We start from the raw sequence: 22,980 nt of genomic DNA on the forward strand, positions 1-22,980 counted from the left end.
CCCCCAAGAAACTCACCAATGACATAAGAGAGGATTAAGTTCCAGCCAGTAATGAAGGCAAAGATCTCCCCCACCGTCACGTAGCTGTAGAGATAAGCGGAGCCGGTCTTGGGGACGCGGGCCCCAAACTCAGCGTAGCACAGGCCGGCCATGACGGAGGCCAGGGCGGCGATGAGGAAGGAGATGACGATGCTGGGGCCCGAGTCTCCCTTGGCCACCTCTCCGGCCAACACGTAGACGCCAGCCCCCAGGGTGCTGCCCACCCCCAGGGCAATGAGGTCTACGGTTCCCAGGCAGCGGCACAGCTTGGAGTCCTCCAAGCTGTTCATGTCCACCACCTTCCTGCGCACCAAGGAGCGGCTGAACGAAACGACTTGCTTCAGCATGTTTTCACCTGTAGGCAGACAAACAAAACAAAAAAAACAGATTTAAAATACCTGTTCCTATGGGTGTTTTGATTGGTTAGGTGAAGGGTGTCTGCCTGAATGCCCCACGATATATTCTAGATCACATTTGTCAAACTCCAGTCCTCAAGAACCGCTGTCCTGCAATTTTTAGATGTGCCACAGGTTCAAAACACTGGTATGAAGATCAGCTCTCCAGAGCCTTGCTAACGGTGTGATGCAGCAGAGGCACATCTAAAAGTTGCAGGGCAGTGGCCCTTGAGGACAGGAGTTTGACACCCCTGTGGATCAATATCCTAAAATCAAAGTGCAAGCCAGTGCGGAACATCAAAAAATAAGCTTGCAGATAACAACTATCAACAAATCAATACTTGTAACGCTCAGCAGAAGAGAAGCAGACCTGCGAACATGAAGGGTCGGGTGTTGGGGAGCAGCTCGGGTTTGGCTCCATCTGCTTTGCATTTTCAGGTTTTTGCAGCCCCGTTCTATTGAGACTCATTGAAAGGCGAGTTACATAACGTGTGAACTCCGAGGGATGTTAACCCTACAAACTGTGACGCGCGCTGGAGGAGAGCTGCCAAGTCCCGGAGAGCTGGTAAAGTTCGTACTCTACGGGTCCCGTCCGACTATTGTTTGGGGTCATAGTGCAGCTCTAAGTACTCAAAGAGCTGCTTTCATGAAACGACGAGAGAGTGGAGCATTCCAGCAGCTTGCTGTTCCAATTACACACAGGGCAAAAAACTGCAAATTCCTCCTTCGACGCAGTTTTCCTGCAAATTACTGTGCCTCTTTCCATTTGTGCAGAGGCAGCCTTGATAATTTGCATTGTTACAAGTTTTTAAATGAGGATGTTTCTGTAAAGACATTTGCTTTGCTTCTTTGAACCTGCAGAACTGACCATCCTGACAACAAAAAGCCATCCTGACATGCTGTATTTCGTGGAGTTTGAGTCCTGGCTGCTCATTAATATAACAACACAAAAGTAATATCAATCAGCCAAGTTTATCTGAATGGCCCATTTCAGCAACAAGGCAGTTCAAAGTCACAAAAACGTCATAAAGTCACCAATCGAGAAAGCAGTAACAAACATTACATTTTGTCCGGTACCATCGTCGAAATCATCAACATGCATCATCATATGTTTAGTCTTGATTTAAAGGAACTCTGTGTTTCCATGACATGACAGTTTTCTGGAGGTTTGTTACAGATTTGTGGTACGTAAAAGCTGAGTACTTCATAACTACAGTTCTTTGCAAAAAAGAACTGAAATTATAAAAGCTTAATTCTGGTGTTTCATCTTCAAAACTATCACATCTGCAGATCTATTCAGTTTCCAGAAGAAAAAAAATATGCACTGGTAGAGTATATACTAAACATGTAAGAAAATTTCACCTACCTTAGAGTAGCACACCTCTTGAGAGCAACAGGTTCAGGAATAAAAAAACCCTTCTCCAAGTTAGATGAGCTGCACACAGAAACAAGTCAGAGGGCTCGTTGTGATCTGACGAGCCGCTGGGCAACACTGTGCGAGAACATGAACTGTACAGAGCAAGTCTGTTTCACTCCTCCTCCTCTTCCTCCTCTTCCCTGTCTTTAGAGTTTCTTCATCACAGGAACTGCCCTCAGCCTTGCTCCTAAAATGAATTTACAGTACAAAGCAGCTGGAAGGGGAGGCAGGACTGAATGAAGGGGAGGGTAGGGGGCGGAGGAGGGAACACGTGGGGGTGGGTATTTTACCTCTGTTACACTTGGATTGAAGGCAATTGAGGACAACCTTGCACCATAAGCTCCTCCATACTGGAAATGTACAGAAAGGAATGAGGGCAGAAAGAAAGAGCGGGGCGGGGATCCTATTTTGGAAAAAAAAAAAAGAATGGCATAAACACATCCCAGCTGTCTAGATGCTTACCGACTGCTGATAAATGATTGGGTAACTTTCACTGACAAACACCGTGGCAGACACTGTTTACCCACTGCTGCCCACAGGACCGCTGCTAAAAGCCTGGATGCTGATTGGTCAATGAAGGGTGGAGAGTGCTATGTTGGACGGGTGTGTGTGTGTGTGTGTGCGCAGGGGGGGGGGTTTAAGTCTTCCTAATGGAAGACAGGTATTGCTCAATGTACCTTGAGCTATTGGACCTATGAGCATATTAAAATCAATAACGGCCTGGCATCTTCACAACGACTTCACTTCACTTACAACGCCTGGCCTGTGGAAGAAAATTACAAAAGCTTTTTTGTGTGCCTTTTTCTTTTTTTCCATCAAACAGTAGCTCTGAAAAACACTTCTGACGAAACCAGTCCAAACCAGCTCAAGGCTTCAGTGGGAATGTGGCAGCTGGCCTCAGGAAGCCCCCCATCCAACTCCACCGACCAGAGAGACTCCACGGCGGCAGTCACCTGGCTCTGGGTGGGTGCGTCCCACTGCAGGCTGACAAGTATCACGGACAAACTGCCCGGCGACTGTCAACTGCTGGAGAGAGCCGACTGCCTGACCCTCATTCTGATTTTGGGAAAAAGCCTTCCTTAGAGGATTACTGACAGAAGAAAATGGTGAAAGGTTCAGAATTAACTTTGAAATCAAGATGCTTTTTAAGTTTCACTTTTTTCAAATGCAATAGTAGGCTATAAAAAAAGAAAAAAAATCTTTTTTTTTTTTTTTCAATGAAAAACTAGAGCAAAGCGTTCTGCACTGTAACCATGGCAGCAGTGGAAAGGAGTCAACTGGCTCACGGTGTTTCATTGTTGACACGCGCTAATCGTGTGAAGCCAATTGAACGCAAGGCGGCCTCCAATGGCCGCAAGTGGGCCCTGGCTTCCAAAACGTGGACGTGGTCAACAGATTGAGTGGTGTTTGCGTTGCGGACACCGGGACTGCTCGCTCCAGTTAACACTGTTGTCCCCAGGAAATGTTAGAGTGAGCAATATCGCTGATAAGGCGGAGCGTGGTGTCTCGATGATGTAGCGTGATCAACCTTTGGGTTCCGACGAGGCTTAAGGCCTCGATTCTATGTAAACCGGGGTGGTTTCTATGGTGTTCCTTATCTTGGATTGGCGGAGAGACGTCATTGTAAATCAAAGTTTAATGTGAGTGGAAATAATTGTCTGACTTGCTGAATTTGTTAGTTTGCTCGTTTACAAGAAACGGCTTTATGGTACTTTTGTTTTCATGGTAGTGGACAAGATCCATCCATCCATTCACCGTCTGTCTAACTCACCCCAGACACGTTGTCCCTCCATCATAGGAGACAAGACATAAACTAAAAATCCAAGAAATATAATTACAAAAAAGTAAAAAATGTCATCAGGTGTTAGAGTGAAATAGTTGTCAGATCCACTACATTCAAAGGCGATTTTGCCACTCAAACTTTTTCACATTAGATGTATTTTCTTGGGATTTTATGTGTTATGGACAGTGCATAACTGTAAGTGAAAGGAAAATGAAAAATTTGAAAAGTGTGGCATGCATCTGTATAGTTCCCCTCAGATGTCCAAACGTTTTGTTAAAAGGCTGGACGTCTTTTGAGGAAACAGCATTTTTCCTCCCTCCGATTCGGCTATGAGTTTCTGTGAGCCTTGCTTTTCTAGTCTTGTCACACATTCTAAGTTAGGTCTAGATCTGCACTTCAACTAGGCCATTCTAACACATGAACATGTTGCAATCTAAGCTGCCGCTGCTACTGCTGGAAGGCGATCGTCCACCCAAGACTTAAGCCTTCGATGCAGATCTTCTTATTGTTTGTTCACATCAATCTGTTTAGATTCCCAGAAGAATCAAGACGAGATAAACGTGTGAATGAATGGAGGACGGCTGAAATAGTGAAGCTGTACTAACGACTGTCTTGAAAATGGACAAGTTGAAGCATCCGAATGTTGAAGGTCGAATGTGTACAAAACCGAGGCGAAGAAGAGAATGATAGTAAAGTAGATTGGTGTCAAGGATGTTTTGACACTAACTTGTCCTTTGCTATGATGGTTGTCACCTCAATTTGTCTCTGAGTTAGCCATTATAGACTGACCACCTGTGCAGGAAGCACCCCGTCTCTCCACCCAGTGACCTCAGCCAATGATTGTGACCCTGCTCAGGTAAGCAGGTATAGCTAGTGGAGGACTGATGCTGATACCTTTACCTGGCCTCTTCTCGGAATAATTCACCCAGTAATTTATGGACATCAACCTTTTGAATTTGGATGAAAACATTTGAGTTCATTTCATAAAAGAGTCCGGCGCACCTGAGGCAGCATCGCCAAGATGACCTATTTTGTAAACTGAAAACATGACCTACAAATATAGATTGGACGTTTGTTCTGGGGGGTCAGCATTATGCCAGATTTAGATGCACTTTCTTAAAGCCTTTTTATATTACAGCTCAAGAACAGTCGGGGCCATGCAGCTTGGAGACTAAACCAGTACTTAGGTTGACTTTAATACTATTTTTATTAAGTACAAGGATGTAGCATTATTTATGGATGCTACAGACAAGTGATTTTCCCCTGACTATCTGGGTCGGTCTTGCAGAGAGCAACTTTAAAATGTGTGTATGGTGGTTATTTATTCTGTGATTCATATAGAAAGGGGGGAAAAACATGGCTTTTGTCCAAAAATAACAAATTTATACAGTTTCAAATGTAATCTGAGCCATTTATTAAGTTTTATCTCATAAAAAACATAATGGAAACTGAGAAGTGTAATTTATGACTTTTAATGCATGTGGGAGCAGTTAAAAAAAATTCTTTAAAATGTTATTGTCGTGTCCAAGTATCTTGACCTAAAGTTGACTCAATGTTCAAGCCCCTTGGGATGCACTTACTCTCAAAAATTAACTCTGCACTAATAAATACTCACAGGGGATGAGCGAGGGGGGGGGTTATCTGGTTCATTTTGCATGAGCACACAGTGGGAGAGAATGCAAATTAAGACACAAATCCAGTCTGACTGCTTTTATTGTTTTCTGCATTCTCAGTCGATGCATTTAATGCGAAGAACCCTTTTCCAGTTGCAGCATCTCAAGATGTTTCTTTTGGAGGATAAATACAGCCCATGCACAGCTTCTGAAAAACCAAAATCCTCTCCAGTCAGTCAGTTGGTGGCATTATTCTTGATTTGTGCTACAAACACGTAAACTATAAATCAAACCTAAAAAAACGTATTCCTTCATAATCCTTGGATGTGCTGCAGCAAAGTGCTGGACACTTCCGTCGAGATTTTTTGGTTGTTGTATTTGCTACATTGCAAAAATGCTATATCTAATCCCATCACTTAGTCAAGAATCTCCTAAAAATCTTCTATGGAGATGAAGTCAAATAGAATATCCATCTTCTGAAAACTCTGAAAATGAGAAGACTCAGGCAGAATAAAGACACATTAATATCTAGTTACCACTAACTAGGCATTTCTTAGATGTAGATACAATTAGATGAAATTTCCTTTTCAAGTTAGAGCAAGTATAGCAAACGTGCCAAACATTCAACTCTAGGGTGCGCTGTAATTAAGAGAAATTAATATTTCGGCTAGATGTTGTCGAACTTGCCTTGACGCACGGCTCTAGCTCTGGAACCAGTCCCCTCAAGATGTGTTGGACAAGTTCCCAATGGGTTGGACACCTTTCCACTTCTTGAGAGGCCAGAAGTGACCAAGTTAATTGGTTCCTCTACTTTGGAGTTCACTCCGGTAAGTGAGAGGGTAACACACCTCTCCTTGCCTACATGTGGGGAGATGAGTTCTGATCATTGTTTGTACTCATGTGTCACACAGTAGCTCAGATTCTTTTCTGGAGTTCCTGGAGGGGAACCCAAGCACTCCTGCCGTGTTCTGCTGGGGGACATCAACGTGGGCAATGACTGAGAGACCTGGAGGGATGTGAAGAATTGGACACCTGTGCTTGTTATGGATTATCTATATAGAACACCATGTTCAAGCAAGAAGAAGGGCATCTTAGGCTGCAGTTTAACAATTGACTTTGTGGTCAACTCATCTGATCTGCAGCCGCAAATCTAGGACACTCAGGAGAAGGGGAGGGTTGTGATGGTAGAGGAAGATGCCCAAATGTATTGTGCGGCTCTGGTGGTAACGTCTGGCAGAGTCTCTTGTCTGATGGAGTTTCAACTCTCACACCTGGGAGGGCTTCAAACACTTCCTATTAATCATACGTTCCAGAAGATTTGCTTTTTACTCGCTCTACGGTTACAATAGGTGACATGTTGGGTTTGCTTGGGGCTCAACAATTTACTCTAACTGGGCTTCCAGTTAGAGTAAATTAGTGTTGGATAGGAATTGGACGCAACGTCCATGGGCAACAGTCGGGTCAGGTTGGATTGTTTTATGCCTGAACTATACTCGAAAGTGTGGGTCTCTGCTTAGGCTGATGCTCGTACGATCTGACCACTGACTGAGCAGATGATGACGGATAAACGGATGGATGGATGGATGGAGGTTAGGTTATTTTTGGAGGTTATAATAGAGGTGGCAAAACAGTTGTTTTGTTTAGTATTGCTTCCAATAGCATGTGGCGTGGCCATATTTTGATATGCAGTCATCCATGATGGAAATGCATCGTCACAGCTTTCCCCTTCAGTGCCGAGTCCGGTGTAGGTTTAAACTCAATGTGGCTGCTAAAGACAAAAAAACCCAACAACTAATAATCTAATTCTTAATAAAGGAATGAGAAACTTGCTAAACTGGGCAATGAAAATCATTATTACACAATGCAGATCAGATGTATACAATGATGTGGGGTGTCAAACAGGAAGGGCGATGACATTTGGTGGGACACTGGGGCACACAGAGGGAAGATCTACAGGAGTGAGGTGCGGAGGGGGCGGCTTGAACTCGGTCCATAACGTCTTGCAGTTCAGATTCAGTCCTCCACCCAATGCCTCAGTCAGTTATGGCTCACAAACTGATGTAGCGAGCTTAAAATATTTTAGCACTTACCAAAAGTATGCTGACAATGTTTGCGGAGCTCACTCTCCACACTGAGTTTGAACCTGAATGCACGCCTCAACCTTTTGGCCACATGTTATCAATCTGTGTTTGCACTTGGAGACCTCTTGAGAAAATCCTCACTCTCTATTCAACATTGTGACAATCTCTTGAGCAATCCTCAAAATTTATACCCAGAGCCAGGGGGTTCGGCACTTTGTTGTGTAAAAGCAGCCGTCAGATTAGATTTTTAGATGTCTTGTCATCTCCTCTCTGACACATTATCCAATCTTTAGATGCGTTAAAAATTTTCCTGTTGCATAAATGTTTTTTTTTAGTATATATATTTCTCCCTATTGTGTGCTCGCTGATCATTTACCATCATGGGAAAAGAAAGAAAACATTCATTCAAGTCTGTTTTGTTGTATGAGGGAACCATAAAGCATATCTGGTTTTTACCATATCCTAAAATGATTTCAGTCTAATCTAAGGTGTACAAAAACACAGATTCCACACAGTCTTGATAATCAAAACCCAACTGAAGCAGGCAATCAGTAGCATGTGAATTATCATCCAGCGTTAGCTGACAGAAACACATTTTGGAAGTTTGCGGTAGCCGTTTCTGGCTTACTTTATGAGAGTCTCACATCATTGTGGAGAAAATGTGCCCAGTTTGTCTTTACAACACCGTTCCAACTCATTGCAGTTTGGGTACCTTTATTTACATTTTCAATCAGATCTTTGACAGAACAGATGAAGCTCTGTTCTGTCAAAGCTTTTTTTGCAGCTATTTTTGCAGCTACTTTTGTAGATTTTGCCACCATCTTTGGCATCATTGCAGTGTTGGTTACCTAAATCTGTTCAAGCCGTAGCTCTTAGTCAGTTTTTGTGTGCAGTACTTTGGATTGCCTGGTGCGTGAATTATTTCTAGCTAAATAAACTTCCCTTTTGCCTTAACATTTACAGATATGGCTCTTCTACTGAGGTAATGGACACATTCTTTTTAAATTTGGTTGTATTTTTTTTTTGTAAAAAGAATAAAATAAAATAAATAAAAAGTCAGCAGGAGAAAGTCTCCTTGTTGATGGTTTGCATCTGGTAACTGTTCCCTGTGAGTGTTGTCAGACAGCCAGCTGGCTCCAACTCCCACCCCTCACTGGAATGAACTTGTTTTAAAGCCCAGCTCTGCTCATCCTGCTATGACATGTCACAATGTCTGCAGCAGCACAGTTTGGCTGAAACTAAGAATCCTGAGTAAGACAAACTTCACTCATGTGCTCTGACATGAAACCAGTTTCCATTTCCCTCATGTGACATCACAGGTGTTGTTTGTGCTTTTGTTTATTGACTGGACCGAGGTCCACATGCAACAACATGTTGGTATTTTTGGCACTGCTTTCCTAAAAGAACTCATGTTGTTCATCAAACATTGCTCTTAGGTGAGCTGCTGTTGTCTAAAGTGACGTGTGTAATATTTATATACTGTACGATTTAAACTGAAAAAAAATAAATTAATAAATCTTTCACATCAACATCCAAGTCCCGATCACAGCATTCACAGCTTTTTATTCAGCTGCAGCAGTTGCACTCGACTGTGCATTTTTTTTTTTTTTTTTTTTTGCTTTGCTTGCAGTGGCCTGCATGACAAAATAACATTTGGGTCTTTAATTTGTTCTGGAACAACTTTGAATAAACACATTTGTACAACAAAACAGAAAAAAGAAAAACAGGTTAAGGAAACATGCAGGTGCATCTCAGTAAATCAGAATATCATCAAGTTCATTTATTTTGACTCCATTCAAAAAGGGAAACTGGTGAATTTTAAAGATTCGTTACATAAACAGTAATATATTTCTATAATTTAACTTCTTTATTAATTACGAGGATGTTTACCCAATTTATTTGTTCTTAAGACAATTAAAATATGTTGTACAGCTAATACAAAAGAAACTTTTATTACAGAAATGTCAGTTGGACAATGTAAGTCCTTCTGTGTGAATGACTGGATCAGAGTGGCATGGAGGTCTAATATATTTTTATAAATATAAAATTTGTATTTATTTATTTTTACAACAGAATTGTTATTTCATTCTCTAGTGATAATTGTTAATGATTATTATGCAAGCCTGTTTCCGCCACTCTGGTAAAAATAAATACATAAATGAATAATCTCATTATTTTGAAATACTATCTCAAAATAGTATCTCAAAATAATGAAAATATTTCGAGATGGTATCTCAAAATAATGAGATCATTTATTTATTTTCTTTTTTATTTTCTTTTCTTTTTTTTTCTTTTTTTATATACCAGAGTGGCGGCAGCAGGCTTCCATAGATTATAACCTCAGGTAAAAAAATAAATAAAATAAAAATAGAGCTGTCCCTTTAAACGTCTTGAAGTRACGGGCTTTAGGACCCAGCGGCTGACTGCAGCCCAGACAATAGAAATATTATGGCTGGTTTTACCTGAGAGCTTCGCGGAGCCGCTTCTTTAATCGTAATAAATGGTGTAACCGAACCGAACCGAACCCATGCTGCGGAGCCAGTGATCGGACCGGACCCGCTCAGCCGCTGATGGAGCACATCCGACTACCGAAGGTAACCGTGGGTCTGCCTGATGCAGTGATTAGCTCCGCTTGTATTTCCGCATTAGCAGAAAAGCGTCAGACTGACAAACACAGACAGATTGAGGATGATACATCTGATTAAACAAACACACACACATACACACACATGCTCAACGTAAAGGGCGTGTGTGTGCTGCTGCCACGCTGGCAGAGTGTGTCTGATGTATCCGTGCCCCCCCCCCCCCCCCCCCCCCCCCCTCCTTCAGGTGGAGAATGTCCGGCTGCTGGACAGAGTGTCCCCCAGAAGGAGCAGGGTGGGCACCCTCTACCTGACCGCCACCCACAACATCTTCGTGGAGAACGAGGCGGGAGGCCGCAGTGAAACATGGGTAACTCATTATTGGTGCTCTCAACTCAACCCCCCAACAGGGCAGAAATAATGTGTCGCTATTTTTCTGTGTTCATGTGGGTTCTGCGTGCTTTCCTCAGGTGCTTCACAGTTTGGTGTGCAGCGTGGACAAACAGGCTGCCAGCGCCTCGGGGTGTCCTCTGCTCATCCGCTGCAAGAACTTCCAGATTCTTCACTTCAGCATTCCTAGAGAGCAGGACTGTCAGGACGTCCACCTGTCCTTGCAGCGGCTCTCCCAGCCCCGTGAGCTCAGACATTCCTCTCTACGCGTTCTTTAAACTAGTATTAGACTGGGGAAAGTATTCACACACTCACTTTTTATAATGCATATAGTAAAGGACACACTGAGAAGAACATTTAGGCAGATATCCAACATTAATATTTAGGGATTCACCTTTTTTCACTTCCGATACCGATATCTGAGGCCTGGTATCGTCCATTCCGATCTGATACGGTAAAACATTGCTGCATTGACTTAAAAAGGTTTTTTTTTAAACACAGACATAAATGTATGAAATCCCTCCTATACTTGATGACTGCAGCAGTACAGCTACAGTCATCAAGTAAAGGATGAAAGCAGCTACACATGGTTTATAAACTGTGTAGCTTCATATGTTATGAAGCTACACAGTTTATGAAGCTATTTGTGTAGTTTATGAAGCTACAGAAATCGCTTCATAAACTTGGTCAGCCATTAAAAAAAACAACCTCTAATTTGTTCAGTGAGAAAAATTAGGAGTATAACAGCCAACATAAAAGAAAATAACTGTTATTTTTAAATGGCCAACATTTAAAAATAAAATGCAATTAGGGATTCCAGAGAGAATGTCCAATAAATGACAAAACATGACTTCAATCAGAGCACAAACCATAGAATTAGGCTACATAGATCTGTCCTTATGCATCAGGCACATTGTCACGATTCCCAATCTAGAAATTTTTTTCCATATCAAGACCGTTAAATCCATTAAACCTAACTGAGTATTTCTATTTATTTTCTAGTACAAATATCTCAGCAGTAACTTTTCAGTAAGATGTAGGGTCTTGTTTTATGTAAGAAATTCTTTGTTATTCATAAAACAGAGCACTAGCTCCACTGGCACATCTTTTCAATTAAAAGTGAAAATCAAAAATCTGCCGGTACAACTAGTTTTCAAAGAAAAAAAAAAAAAGTAAGAAAAACAGTCAACATGAGGAAGTCCTTTTCCGGAAGAGGGTGTTAACGATCAGATAATACTGACGTGGGATTTTCCACCCTACTTGCAAAAACAGAATATGATGAAAACCTACTGAAGGCTTTGAGGAACTGATTCAGTTTTCAGCAGGAGAACAAACCTAAAAACGGAGCCATTCAGACCTGGAGTCTGCAGCCTTTACCATCCAAAGAGTCGATTTCGCCCTCAGTCCAGCCAAACAAAACCTGTTCAGAAACAAAAAGATAAATATCTACAACAGGAATGTTGTCATTTTTAAAGAACCACTGCTTTATTTTATTTTATTTTTTTTTTTAAGTAGGATACATTTTTTTAGTGTTTCAAGTTAAAAGATAAGAAAATCATTTTCTAATTTACTACAAGGCTGAATTAATCACAAAAACGTACATTTCTTAATATATCTGTGTTAAAAGTATTAGTTCTTTATCATTGTTTATGAGCCATTGTGGACAGTCTTTGATCTAAACCCCTGGTTTAGGTCAAAGCATACACATGTATGCAGATGGTCTAGTCAAAGCACGCACCTAAATTCAATCCAGAATATGCGGCAAGACCACAGACCCTCTCCACATTCTCTGAATGAGCTTGTAAACGCATCGAGTAAAATCCAAACAAAAACATTGAAGCGTTTGGTTCTTAATTGACAAAAAGAAAGTAGCTAAAGTTGCTTGAACATCTTTACAATCTAACTCCCACTTTTCTTCTGCGTCGGACCTTGCAGAGCGTTACGAGGAACTGTACTGCTTCTCCTACAAGCCCAACATCGATGAGGAGGAGAGGCGGCAGGACTGGGCCTTCGTTGACCTCAAGGCCGACTTCAGCCGAATGGGACTCCCAAATGCCCAGTGGAAACTCTCCCCGGTCAACCAACACTATAAGGTCAAGGAGCCGACTTTGGAGTGGACAGATTTAATCCTGGTCCCTGCAGGAGGTTGAGATCAGGACATGATTTGATAAAGAGGCAGTGTTATGTGAAATCAAATGTTTTTTTCTTTTGGCTTTACGTCATGTTATAATGTCGTTTCTTAATCAGAAACTAACCTGGAGCGTTGCTTTGATTCTTTCTTGCTTGTTTGAGAAGTCATTTAATCTCCATGGCAACCATTCAGCTGTGCAAAACGCCTGGGGGGGGACCGAGGGCATAGCTCCTCCTCAGAGCTATGTTTCCAGTAAGGCGGCGACTCCACTCGGCTCCTTCAGACTAGTCAGCAGCAATTAGCAAACACCTCACTGCTGCTCGTTATTTGAGCTTCCTCAGGGTTAATAGAGGAGCAATGTTGCGACGACTTCCTGAAGGCGGAGTTTTAGAGCGAGAGTTTCTTAAAGGGACAGAGGTCCAATTCCTTAAATTACAACATAAAATTTCTTTTCAGTCGTATTTGATTCACATTGCATTTTTATAACGACTGAAGGTTGAAGATATTTGCATTTGAAATATTAACTATGTTAAAATTGTGTCTCTTTTGGGAAGATTATGTGCAGCAATTTTAACTTTTTTTTTTTCTAAGACCACGTTGTGGCAAAAATAAAGGTGAGAAAAAAATGTGCTTTGACTACAACCTTTTGAAAAAGGTGCTTCAAAATAATACATTTTAGGCCACAACAGTCACATGTCATTGTGATTGTTTGCCTATTAAATTTGTGTTTTTTTTTTTTTTTTTATCTAAAGGTGAGCGACACTTACCCTGCCGAGCTGTTTGTGCCCGACTCCGCCGCGCCGCCGGTGCTGGTGGGCAGCTCCAAGTTCAGAAGCAGAGGCCGGTTCCCCACCCTGTCCTATTACTCCAAAGAAAACCATGTAAGTTGACTCTACGTCTCATTTTCTACTTTAGCATCAGCGTTTCTTGCTGAACACCAGGTCAAAGGTCCGGTGGGAGGATTGCAACAACGATTGCAATTTCCATTTGTCTGTCTCCTTCCCAAACAGTTAAGTTTTTTTGTTGTTGTTTGTTTTTAAATCACAAATAATCAAGATAAGAGGTGACGTTTTGGTGGAAATGTTTATTTTCTTGGGCCAGTTTCTTGAACAAAGATGATTAATGGGTCTGTTTGCTTGGTCGCAGCTTCACACTCTGCAGATTTTTCATTGAACATCTGAAGTCTTTCCATAAAAAAATACATTAAAAGGTGCCAATATATAGTTGACTTATGTTTTCACATAAGAAAATAAATATATTGTAGCCTAAAATACAATAAGAAAGCTTTCCTCCATTGTAGGCTTGATCAGTTGTAGATTAATTGATTACTTTTTTTGCACTAACCAATTCTGTATAAATATATGTACAGTGAATTTTATTAGGTAGCTCTGATACTTACTTTTTTAATGCCACAACATTGACACAGCTCGACAAAGCGATGTTCCAGAGAAATTATGAAAAAGCTGCAACTTAGTTTTTCTTTTTACAAATTTATCTCTCAGAAAATATCGTTTCCCAAATGCTGATTTTTGTCAAACAGCGTTGCGGGGTCAGATTCCCAGGGTAAGCTGGAGGGGGCTCCATGTTTGCTACATTTTGGATCGTGTTCAGATCGGTTCCCTCGTGGCTTTTAAATGGAGATGTGAGAAACGGGAGAGACTCTTGAGTGAACGAAGAACAAGTTTGTTTTAACCAAACATGATTCAGACACAGACCTGCAGTTTAAAGTTTCTCAAGTTTTCATATTAAAAGAAACTGATTAGGAACATTTATTCTCTTTTTGTTATTTTGTACTTGTGATTATTTAAAGAAATGGTTACTGTTGGTATTTAAAATACTGTTTTACATTATGTACTTGTATACAATTTCTTCACACAACTTTATATTTTTATCAATCGTTTTATCGTTTTGCTGATCAGATGCTCAGTACTTAAGTAGTTGTTTTACTTAATTGTTGGGTTTTTTTTCTTCTATTTTTACTTTTAAGTAATGTCTTGGATGGCTACTTTTTACTTTTACTCGAGTAAAAATATGTTGAAGTACTCTTGCGTAAGTGCAAATCTTGGCTACTCTATTTGCCTCTGATCCCAATCGTAAACAATAAAATTGCCGCCTCGTGTTTTTCTAATATCATGCGGCTCTTTTAGAAATCTAAAACAGTTCGTCTTTTGCTCACCTGTTGATCACAACAATCCCTCCCAGGCTGCCATCTGCCGCAGCAGCCAGCCCCTGTCGGGTTTCAGCGCTCGCTGCCTGGAGGACGAGCAGATGCTGGAGGCCATCTTGAGGTCCAATCCCCGCAGCGACTTCATGTATGTGGTGGACACCAGGCCCAAGGTGAGCCCTGTGTGGAAACACGAGCCGCTAGCAGTGATATGTGTTCAGCTGTTTGTTTTTTACAGCTGCATGTCCTCAGAACTTCTTGGTTGTGCGCTAGCTGTGCAGCGGCTAACGTTACTAAGGTTTTCTGTAACATGGAGGTGTTTGTTTGTTTGTGTGTGTGTGTGTGTGTGTGTGTGTGTTGTCTTGTCCCTTCAGTTGAACGCGATCGCCAACAGGGCGGCAGGAAAAGGCTACGAGAACGAAGACAACTACTCCAACATAAAGTTCCAGTTCATGGGCATCGAGAACATCCACGTCATGAGGAACAGCCAGCAGAAAATGCTGGAAGGTAAAATTGCTGCAGCTTCTTTAATGAAGTTCACACTTCAGATGCAGAAACAAAATGTTTACATCAAACAAACCTGACCGAGTACAAAAAGGAAGATTTTAAGTCATGATTTCAGTCATGAACAGGAACAAAAACCTACCCAAACTATGGCAACACTTTTGGGCAGATATTCTCTTGATCGATGGGACAGAAGTGCTTGATTTTTAGATATGGCATAAAACCTACAAAGTTATTATAGGAGGGGAAAAATTATCTTTTTGGACAGTCAAACACGGTGGTGGTGGTGGTTCGGTTCTTCAGCATTTCAACAACCTGCTGTGTTTGAAATCATAAATTCAAAGACTGATAACCAGGATGGCACAAGCAGGCGTTGGATCTAAGAGGCAGTAGCTTTTTCACACTGATTTGGATGTTTCACTTAAATATAATATCCTCATTTAAAAACCGTGTTTTCTATTTATTCAGGTTGATTTTATCTGACACAAACATTTGTATTCTGATTATAAGTAAAGTCAAATTTACTTGCACATTTCAACAAGATGCTTTACTTCATAAAGACATAATGAGGTCACGGATTATGAAACGAACAATAAACATTACATCTCGTCTGATGCCGTCATCAAAATAATCATGAAATACACATCACATATGTTGACCAATGTTCAAGTTACTATGAATCAAAAGTAACTCTAACCAGGTTGGTTTTCAGTCAAGATTTAAAGGACCTCAGTGTTTCAGCTGTTTTGCAGTTTTCTGGAAGTTTGTTCCAGATTTGTGGAGCGTAAAAACTGCATGTTGCTTCATGTTTGGTTCTGGTTCTGGGGATTCAAAGAAAGGAGGGGAAATACTTTTTCACTGCATTGTACTTGTAGTTTCAGCTTGTGTAGTAAAAGTTGTTTAATTTTTAAGATGGTTTTTTTTTAATCTGCTGTCTCTTCACCTTTGCTGAAGCACAGTGAGTGAATCTGAAGCCTCTGTGCTTTTATCCAGTTGTGGTCATGCAGACTGAGCTGCTTCAAATGAGTCCACAGGAAGGTTCCTGCGTATCGTCCAGGGGCGCTGGCTCCTAGTACGGCTTTGAATCCATCTGGATTTGATTTCAGAGGGGTTTTTTCCTTTGGTTTCCTGGAGTGGACTGTCCCTAACATTATCCCCCGGGAGGGAGGCGGAGGGCGTGAGAATGATGTGATTTCAAGTCTGAAGAGTTAAGAGTTGGCTCAGTTTTGATAACTCTTTGCCCCCCTGGCACTGAAGGGGAAGTCTTCAAATGCCAGGAGACGGCGGCAGCCCTTCACTCTACACGACTGCACGCTTCAGTGAGATTTACAGGACCCCCCAGCCTGGCAGCATTAACTCAGATTAGTTTCCCAGCAGAGGCCCGTTCACCGAGCCACCGGCTCAGTGAACCCAATGACCCGCGTCTCTCCTGTCAGACAAACTGGTGTAGCATCAGCGAGAATCTCTTTTTTCTGTGTGATATTGATTGAGAATTGAGACGATGTTTTCAGTAGGATTTTTACACAATTCTTTATTGTAAATGTACTCAACTTCCTTATCAAATTTCTGGTTTTGGATATGCGTTAAAAAAGGGTGGTTAAGAGCTGTTGAAAAATCGTTTTAGTTTCAAACCGACAGGAAGCTATGAAGCAGATGCTAGCTTTAGCCACGTTAGCTGTTAATACCTGATTTTATTCATTCAGGGCTTATAAATAAATTGTATGTCTGTCTCTACATAAAACAAGTATATAAAGCACTGTTAGACAAATCATTTAAAAAGTTTTGGGTCTTCTTCGGTGAGCTTGTGAAACAGAGTTGCTAGCTAACGTAGCAGGGCAGTCCTTATTAAAAAATTGTCGCGTTCACTCCATCACACAAAACACAGACTTCACTTTGCTGATAGATGTTGGAGCATTTTAAAAATGCGGGATGTTCTGTCACAAAAGAAAAAATCTCTTTGTGCCTGTTTATGTATAAGCTAGCATCAGCCTGGCACAGCTAGCTAGCTAGTGCTTGCCTTTTATTGTTACTAAGAATTCTGCTATATTATTGGTCATCGAAATGTTTTAGCATTGCCATCTTAATGCAATGATGCCTTTAGCAATAACCTGTTAAAGACATGAACATAAAACATATTAAGCACAAGTTGTGTAGCTTAATTGGCCAATAGCGCACCACAAGAAAGTGTCTTCATTACATGTAAACCATCACCTACACAATTTTCAGGTGATTTTAAATTTTCATCTATCCTAAAGTGTTCGACCTAGAAGCTACATTTTAATTTGTTCCAGATTAATCTGGGATAAATCTGTCTTGGGGGGATGGGGGGGACCAGCTATGCACACTGTGGGAGAGAATGATGTTTCATAAACCCCATGCATCAGGTCTGCTTCGCATTTCCTGCCACTGAGACAGCTGTGTTGTGCTTTCAGTGTGTGAGCTTCGTTCTCCCTCCATGTCCGACTTCCTGGAGGGCTTGGAGAGCTCAGGCTGGCTGAAGCACATCAAAGCTGTTTTGGATACCGGCGTCTTCATCGCTAAGGTCAGTCTGGAGGCTAATCCCTGCTGTCTGTGTCACCGTTTCTTTAAGAAACGGTTTGTGAAGGTTGTTTTTGCGTAGTATGGAGGAGGAGATGCATTGACTTAACTTCATTTTTAAAAATGAGAATCAGTTTTTTGGTATAATTATGGCAAGACATTTGTTTTCTTTTCCTGGCAGAATCGGTCGAGTTGATTTAATTAGATTAGTTTCCAATAGGACTCCAGAAGCTTAATCTTTGCTTGTTTTATCCATTTCAACATTAGATTTTGATGTGTGCCTGCGATTATTGTCCAATTAGAAAACTTATTTCAAACTTTGAAATGCTAGGTCGATATTTCGCGATTGGGCAGAGAGGATTTTTCTCATTTTCAATGGCTGTAATCCACATACTCAATTCTGCTGCTCACTCCTTAAATACATTTTCACTGCAAATGTGGAACCGTTAAAAAAAAAAAATTAAGCAAAGAGACTTTCAAAGTTATTGGTGTAATTTTTTGAGAAGTGTTGTCCCAAGTAAAAGACGACCAATCATGATGAGCCTGAATGTATAATTTTCTCTGTATAAACAGGAAATCACTTTTAAATTCAATTTAAATTGCACTCCTAAGTCTGTCTGGTAAGGTCTATTCATGGGGGAATTTTCCTGCCATAATTCGAGAGCACACATTTCCAGTCTGAAAGCAGGATTTCATGTCTGTCTTCTCAAAACTTGTAACGCTTGTTCTCAAAATTTCTTCTCTCTTTCAAATATCTGCTGTCATTTCTCAAACCGTTCTCCTCACGCTCAAAACTTGCGGACATTTGCTCCGCTCAAATGTCCCCTCACAAACCTCTGCTCGTTTGTGAAACGTTTTCTGCTCTCTCTGGGAACAAAAAGTACCGTCGCCTGGCAACCTTTCAGCCAATAGAATGAAAGTGTTGTATTGGGTGCGTTTGTTTCCCGCTAGCGGGTGTGTCTGTGTAGCTGCTGTCGACTGTAGCAACCTGCGCCGCCCACTGGATGTAGGGAGAAACGGCCTCAGCTTTCTGCTTCGTGTCACAACTTAGAGTTAAGGATTTTGCCCAAACACTCTGCAGTCGGTTGACGTGACCAACACTGAGGTGCGCCCAAGAAGTCTACGTGTGCCTTGTGCTGCGTTTCTGGGAGCACCTCGGGATTCCCCCGGAGGGGCTGGCAGGTTTAGCACATGTGGGAATACATATCCATTAGCTAAACTCCGTGTTCTGTAGATAACACATGACACAGGGAGCTAAAAGCAGAAGAAATCAGGTTGATTTTCAGAACCAGTCGATGAGACGGGGTACTGGGATAATTTTGTCAGCAATGAAAACGGCTGTGTGTGTCGTTGTTTTGCTGATTGTTTTTACACGCAGGCTGTTGCAGAAGGCATCAGTGTCCTGGTCCACTGTTCAGACGGGTGGGATCGCACCGCCCAGGTGTGTTCAGTGGCCTGTGTGCTGCTGGATCCCTACTACAGGACCTTGAAAGGACTCATGGTAAATCCACTCAACTGTTTTTTTTTGTTGTTTTTTTTCATCTTCATTTAACCTCTTGTGATGGATTGCTCTTGTCTAAATTTGATCAACTCCATTCCGGCTTCAGTTTTTGGTGCCTGATGCAAAAACATTTCTGTTTCCATATGTGTTTGAAGCATATTATGCAAAATTATCTCTGCGGTTAGGACATGATTATCACAGCATGCAACCTTTATATTGGTTACAGTCTCTTTCTTTTCTGCACGTAGGTCCTCATTGAAAAAGACTGGGTCTCATTTGGACACAAGTTCACTCAAAGGTTTGACTCTAATCGTAACGTCTTGCAAAATCATTCATACCGATTCAAAATGGCTCCTAAACAGACGATTAATCGATGGGGTTCAATGTTCTTTGTTCTTACTCTGATACCCCCGATTAAAATCCAATCAACTGTGTTTAGAGGTCGCCTAGTTAACGTGCAATTGGATCTCATCTGCACTTAACCACGGTTCATCTGAAAATGATGGATGATGAGGAAGCAGCTCAATTTGTTGGAAAATGGAAGCGACCGAATACAGAGCGATTCTGGGTTACAAAGGTTGGACGGTCAGCTTCCAGCAGGACAACAACAACTAGACCTGCAACGAAAAGTCTGGATCGAAACGTAATCAGGGTCTTGAATGGCCCAGTCAAAGTCCAGATCTGAATTCAGTTGAGAATTGATTTTTTTTTTTTTTACATGTGATCTCCATTCAATCTGACTGAGGTTAAGATGTTTTTCCAAAAAAAAAAAAAAAGCAGCATTATTTTCAGTCTTTAAGACGTCGGTACTTCTACAAAGTTTTAACTTTATGTGGCTGAATACACGTGCATGCCACAGTTCTCAGATTTTTGCTTGCAAACAATGTTGGCATTTTCCTCCAACTTGGCCTACCTAAACCCAAAGCGGTTTAGGTAGGCCAAAACCACTTTGTTTTGGCCTACCTAAGAAAAAAAAAACAACCGCAAAATGTGTTTGTGACGTCTAGTGTTGGATCTCACTGGGATCTCCCTGCTGTGTGTTCAGGGATAACCAAGTTTCTTCCCCCTCCAGATGCAACCACTTGGCTGGAGACCCCAAAGAGGTGTCTCCGATCGTCGATCAGTTCCTGGAGTGCGTGTGGCAGCTGATGGAGCAGTTCCCCTGTGCCTTCGAATACAACGAGAATCTCCTGATCACGGTTCACAACCACATCTACTCCTGCCAGTTCGGGAACTTCATCGGCAACAACCAGCGGGAGAGGAGAGAGCTCTGGTGAGCTTTGAAACTTTCTGTCGGGAGTCGCTTCTTCCGTTTTTGTGTTTGTTTTGTTTTTTAATGGAGAAGCCTCGGTCTGAGGAATCTGTAATCGCTAATGTCGTCTTTTCTTGTCATGAAAAGTGTTCATGAAAAGACTCACTCTTTGTGGAGTTACCTTTGGACGAACCGCGCAGAGTTCATCAACCCGCTGTACAGACAGAACCACAGCCAGTCTCAAGGACTCCTGCGACCATCTACTGCCCCCTACTGCTTTAAGTAGGTACACTGTCTGTGCGCAGAGGGGGGAAAAAGAATAGAGTGAAGTTGCCGCCTCCCTCTCCCCTTCTTCAAATTAAATGAAACATTTGTGCTACGTTTGTGCAGCAGGAGTTTCCATCATTTTAAAGATGTGAATAAATGTTTCCGGACGTCATCGAAGGTCAGCCAGCCGAGCCGCAGCGGCAAAATCAAACTAAATATGTTAGCAATCAACTGTGAAACACAAACTTTTTTTTTTCGTTTGTGCCGCTACAATTTTTAAGTTTTCAAAAAAACATCACCACAAAAAACATCAGCCTGCCACACACACATTGACAAAATCAAACAAAAATGGGTAAAAATGAATTTTGCTGTTTGCGCAGCTAAAACTTTTGTAGCAAAAATCACAACAAATTTTGACTGACTTGATCAATGACTTGCCAATTTTTATTTTTTATTTGTTTTACATCCAAACAAAGATCTCGAGGCCAATTCAGTGTTTTTTGTTTGTTTGTTTTTTTCTTTTTTTTTAACGGTTTCATGTTTTGTGTTGTATTTGTCGCTGCCTGTTGGGCAGCGCTCCCTTGAAAAAGAGGTTCTTATTCTTTTTTTTCCTGGTAAAATATAGGTTTTATAAAACAAAATAAATAAAAAGTTGATAATAAATTCGGTTTTTGTAAATGTGAGCGGCTCTGGTTGACCTTTGATGACCTCTGGAAGTGTTCATATTTTTAAAAAATTGTCACCGTCCTAAAATAACAGCCTACTACTATTGTAGGAAGGTGACAAAATTTTTGCTGCACAACGTTCGACACCAATCTTGTTTCACTTGCAGGGCGCCGATTTCACTCGGGCAGAAAAAAGTTGCACAAATAATGGAAGAAAATCAATAAAATAATCTGGATTGACAAATGTCTTTGCCTGCACAGATTCTGGAGAGGGCTGTACAACCGGTTTGACCGCGGGATGCACCCCCGACAGTCGGTGGAGGATTATTTGAGGGTCATCCGAGAGGAGACGCAACAGCTGGAGGAGCAGCTGGATTCCCATAAGCAGGTATGACGACGGCGGACGACGAGAAACGAACGTCCCGCCAAACCGTTTCTGGCTTTAACCACGGGCTTCTCTGTCAACAGAAAATAGCCGAGTTGGAGCAGGAACAGGGGTGGAGCGATGCCCACAGAGCTGCCGCGTTTGATCAGAGCTCAACGGCGCGGGCTCTGGGGAAGAACCTCGCTCTGGCCAACACTCCTCAAGACTACACCGGCGGCCTCCTGGCCAGCACTCCCGGAGCGGCGGACGGCCCGCTGGTCCTCGCGCCGCAGGATCCCGACCAGACGGCGGACCCCAACCTCTCCAACGGCAGCGACCCGGAGTCCGGGATCGCAGACGTGAACTGCCGCTCCCCCCTCAGCGAGGACAGCGCCAGGGACCCGGACTCAGACGAGGCGGCCTACTCGACCGCCTGAGCAAAAACGTAGCAGACACCCCTGGGGTTTGAAAACGTCACTCCGACAAACGGCCGCGCGTCCAACTTTCGTTTTTAGTTTACAGTGATTGTGGGCAACTCTTGGTTTCCTACAATCCCGAACCTGTAGCTGACTCCCGTTTTTCATAGTCTGCAGAAAAGGAAAGTACGTCGCTGAATACTTTTAAGCTGTCTAATCCGATCTTCCACGAAGGCGTAATAATTAAGATCAATTTATAGAGACTAATGGAAGCCATATGAACGTCCATGTCTGTTTGTAGAATGCGATCTTCCAGAAAGTTTTAGCTACAAACCGTGTAAAAGTCTTTCCCATTTTGTCACAGTACAACTGCAAATTTAAGTGCATTTAAGTTTGGGCTTCATTTGATAAACCAAAGTGGAAGATTTTTTTTTTTTTTTTTTTTTTTGGGGGGGTTACAGACTTGAATATTTGCCTGAACTTTTTTTTTTTTTTTTAAAGTAGCTCAAGTGTAGTCAGGTTGAAGGAACAGCGTCTGTGAACGAAAACGTCCCAAAACAGTCTTCCTACAAAAACATACTGAATTTATGACTGGGCTTTGACTAGGCCATTCTATCTCATAAATATGCTTTTACTTTATGTTCAGGGTTTTCGTCATGCTGGAACTTAAACCTCTGCAGGTTTTAGCTTTATCTGTCTTCCCATCAGCTTTTCTTTCCTCATCAGAGAAACGCGTGCCCACAGCATGACACTACCACTACCACTACGTTTCACTGAATATTCATTTTCAATGCCTGGCAGAATCTGAATAGATTCCAGATGAACGATGCGTTTACAAGGATCCCCGTCCACTGGCACCAGAGAGACGAACCGCACCT

The 22,980-nt window shown here is 41.9% G+C and overlaps 2 protein-coding genes across 4 annotated transcripts in view; one reads left to right on the forward strand and one right to left on the reverse strand.

Moving 5' to 3' along the window:
• Positions 1–2,135, reverse strand: part of slc7a2 (solute carrier family 7 member 2) — a 14,784-nt gene extending 12,649 nt beyond the window's left edge. Inside the window, exons 1-2 of one of the 3 annotated variants that reach the window (XM_017307258.1) lie at positions 805–888; positions 17–394 (exon numbers count right to left, since the gene is read on the reverse strand). In XM_017307258.1, the coding sequence (XP_017162747.1) occupies positions 17–394; positions 805–814 (388 nt within the window). In that variant the 5' untranslated portion in view covers positions 815–888. Of the gene's footprint in view, positions 1–16; positions 395–804; positions 889–1,800 lie in introns of those variants that run through there. The other 2 variants (XM_017307257.1, XM_008419686.2) reach the window with 2 other exon arrangements.
• A 7,603-nt stretch (positions 2,136–9,738) lies between these two features.
• Positions 9,739–22,671, forward strand: mtmr7a (myotubularin related protein 7a). The gene is made up of 14 exons (XM_008419688.2): positions 9,739–9,922; positions 10,158–10,280; positions 10,381–10,543; positions 12,236–12,393; positions 13,184–13,312; positions 14,634–14,768; positions 14,970–15,102; positions 17,532–17,641; positions 19,016–19,138; positions 19,387–19,436; positions 20,211–20,411; positions 20,538–20,672; positions 21,584–21,710; positions 21,791–22,671. Exons 1-14 carry the CDS (start codon positions 9,899–9,901, stop codon positions 22,121–22,123), a joined length of 1,944 nt encoding a protein of 647 aa, XP_008417910.1. The 5' UTR covers positions 9,739–9,898; the 3' UTR covers positions 22,124–22,671.
• Positions 22,672–22,980: the final 309 nt, after the last annotated feature.

Source organism: Poecilia reticulata, linkage group LG10 (assembly GCF_000633615.1).
Source record: "Poecilia reticulata strain Guanapo linkage group LG10, Guppy_female_1.0+MT, whole genome shotgun sequence".
NCBI lineage: Eukaryota > Metazoa > Chordata > Actinopteri > Cyprinodontiformes > Poeciliidae > Poecilia > Poecilia reticulata.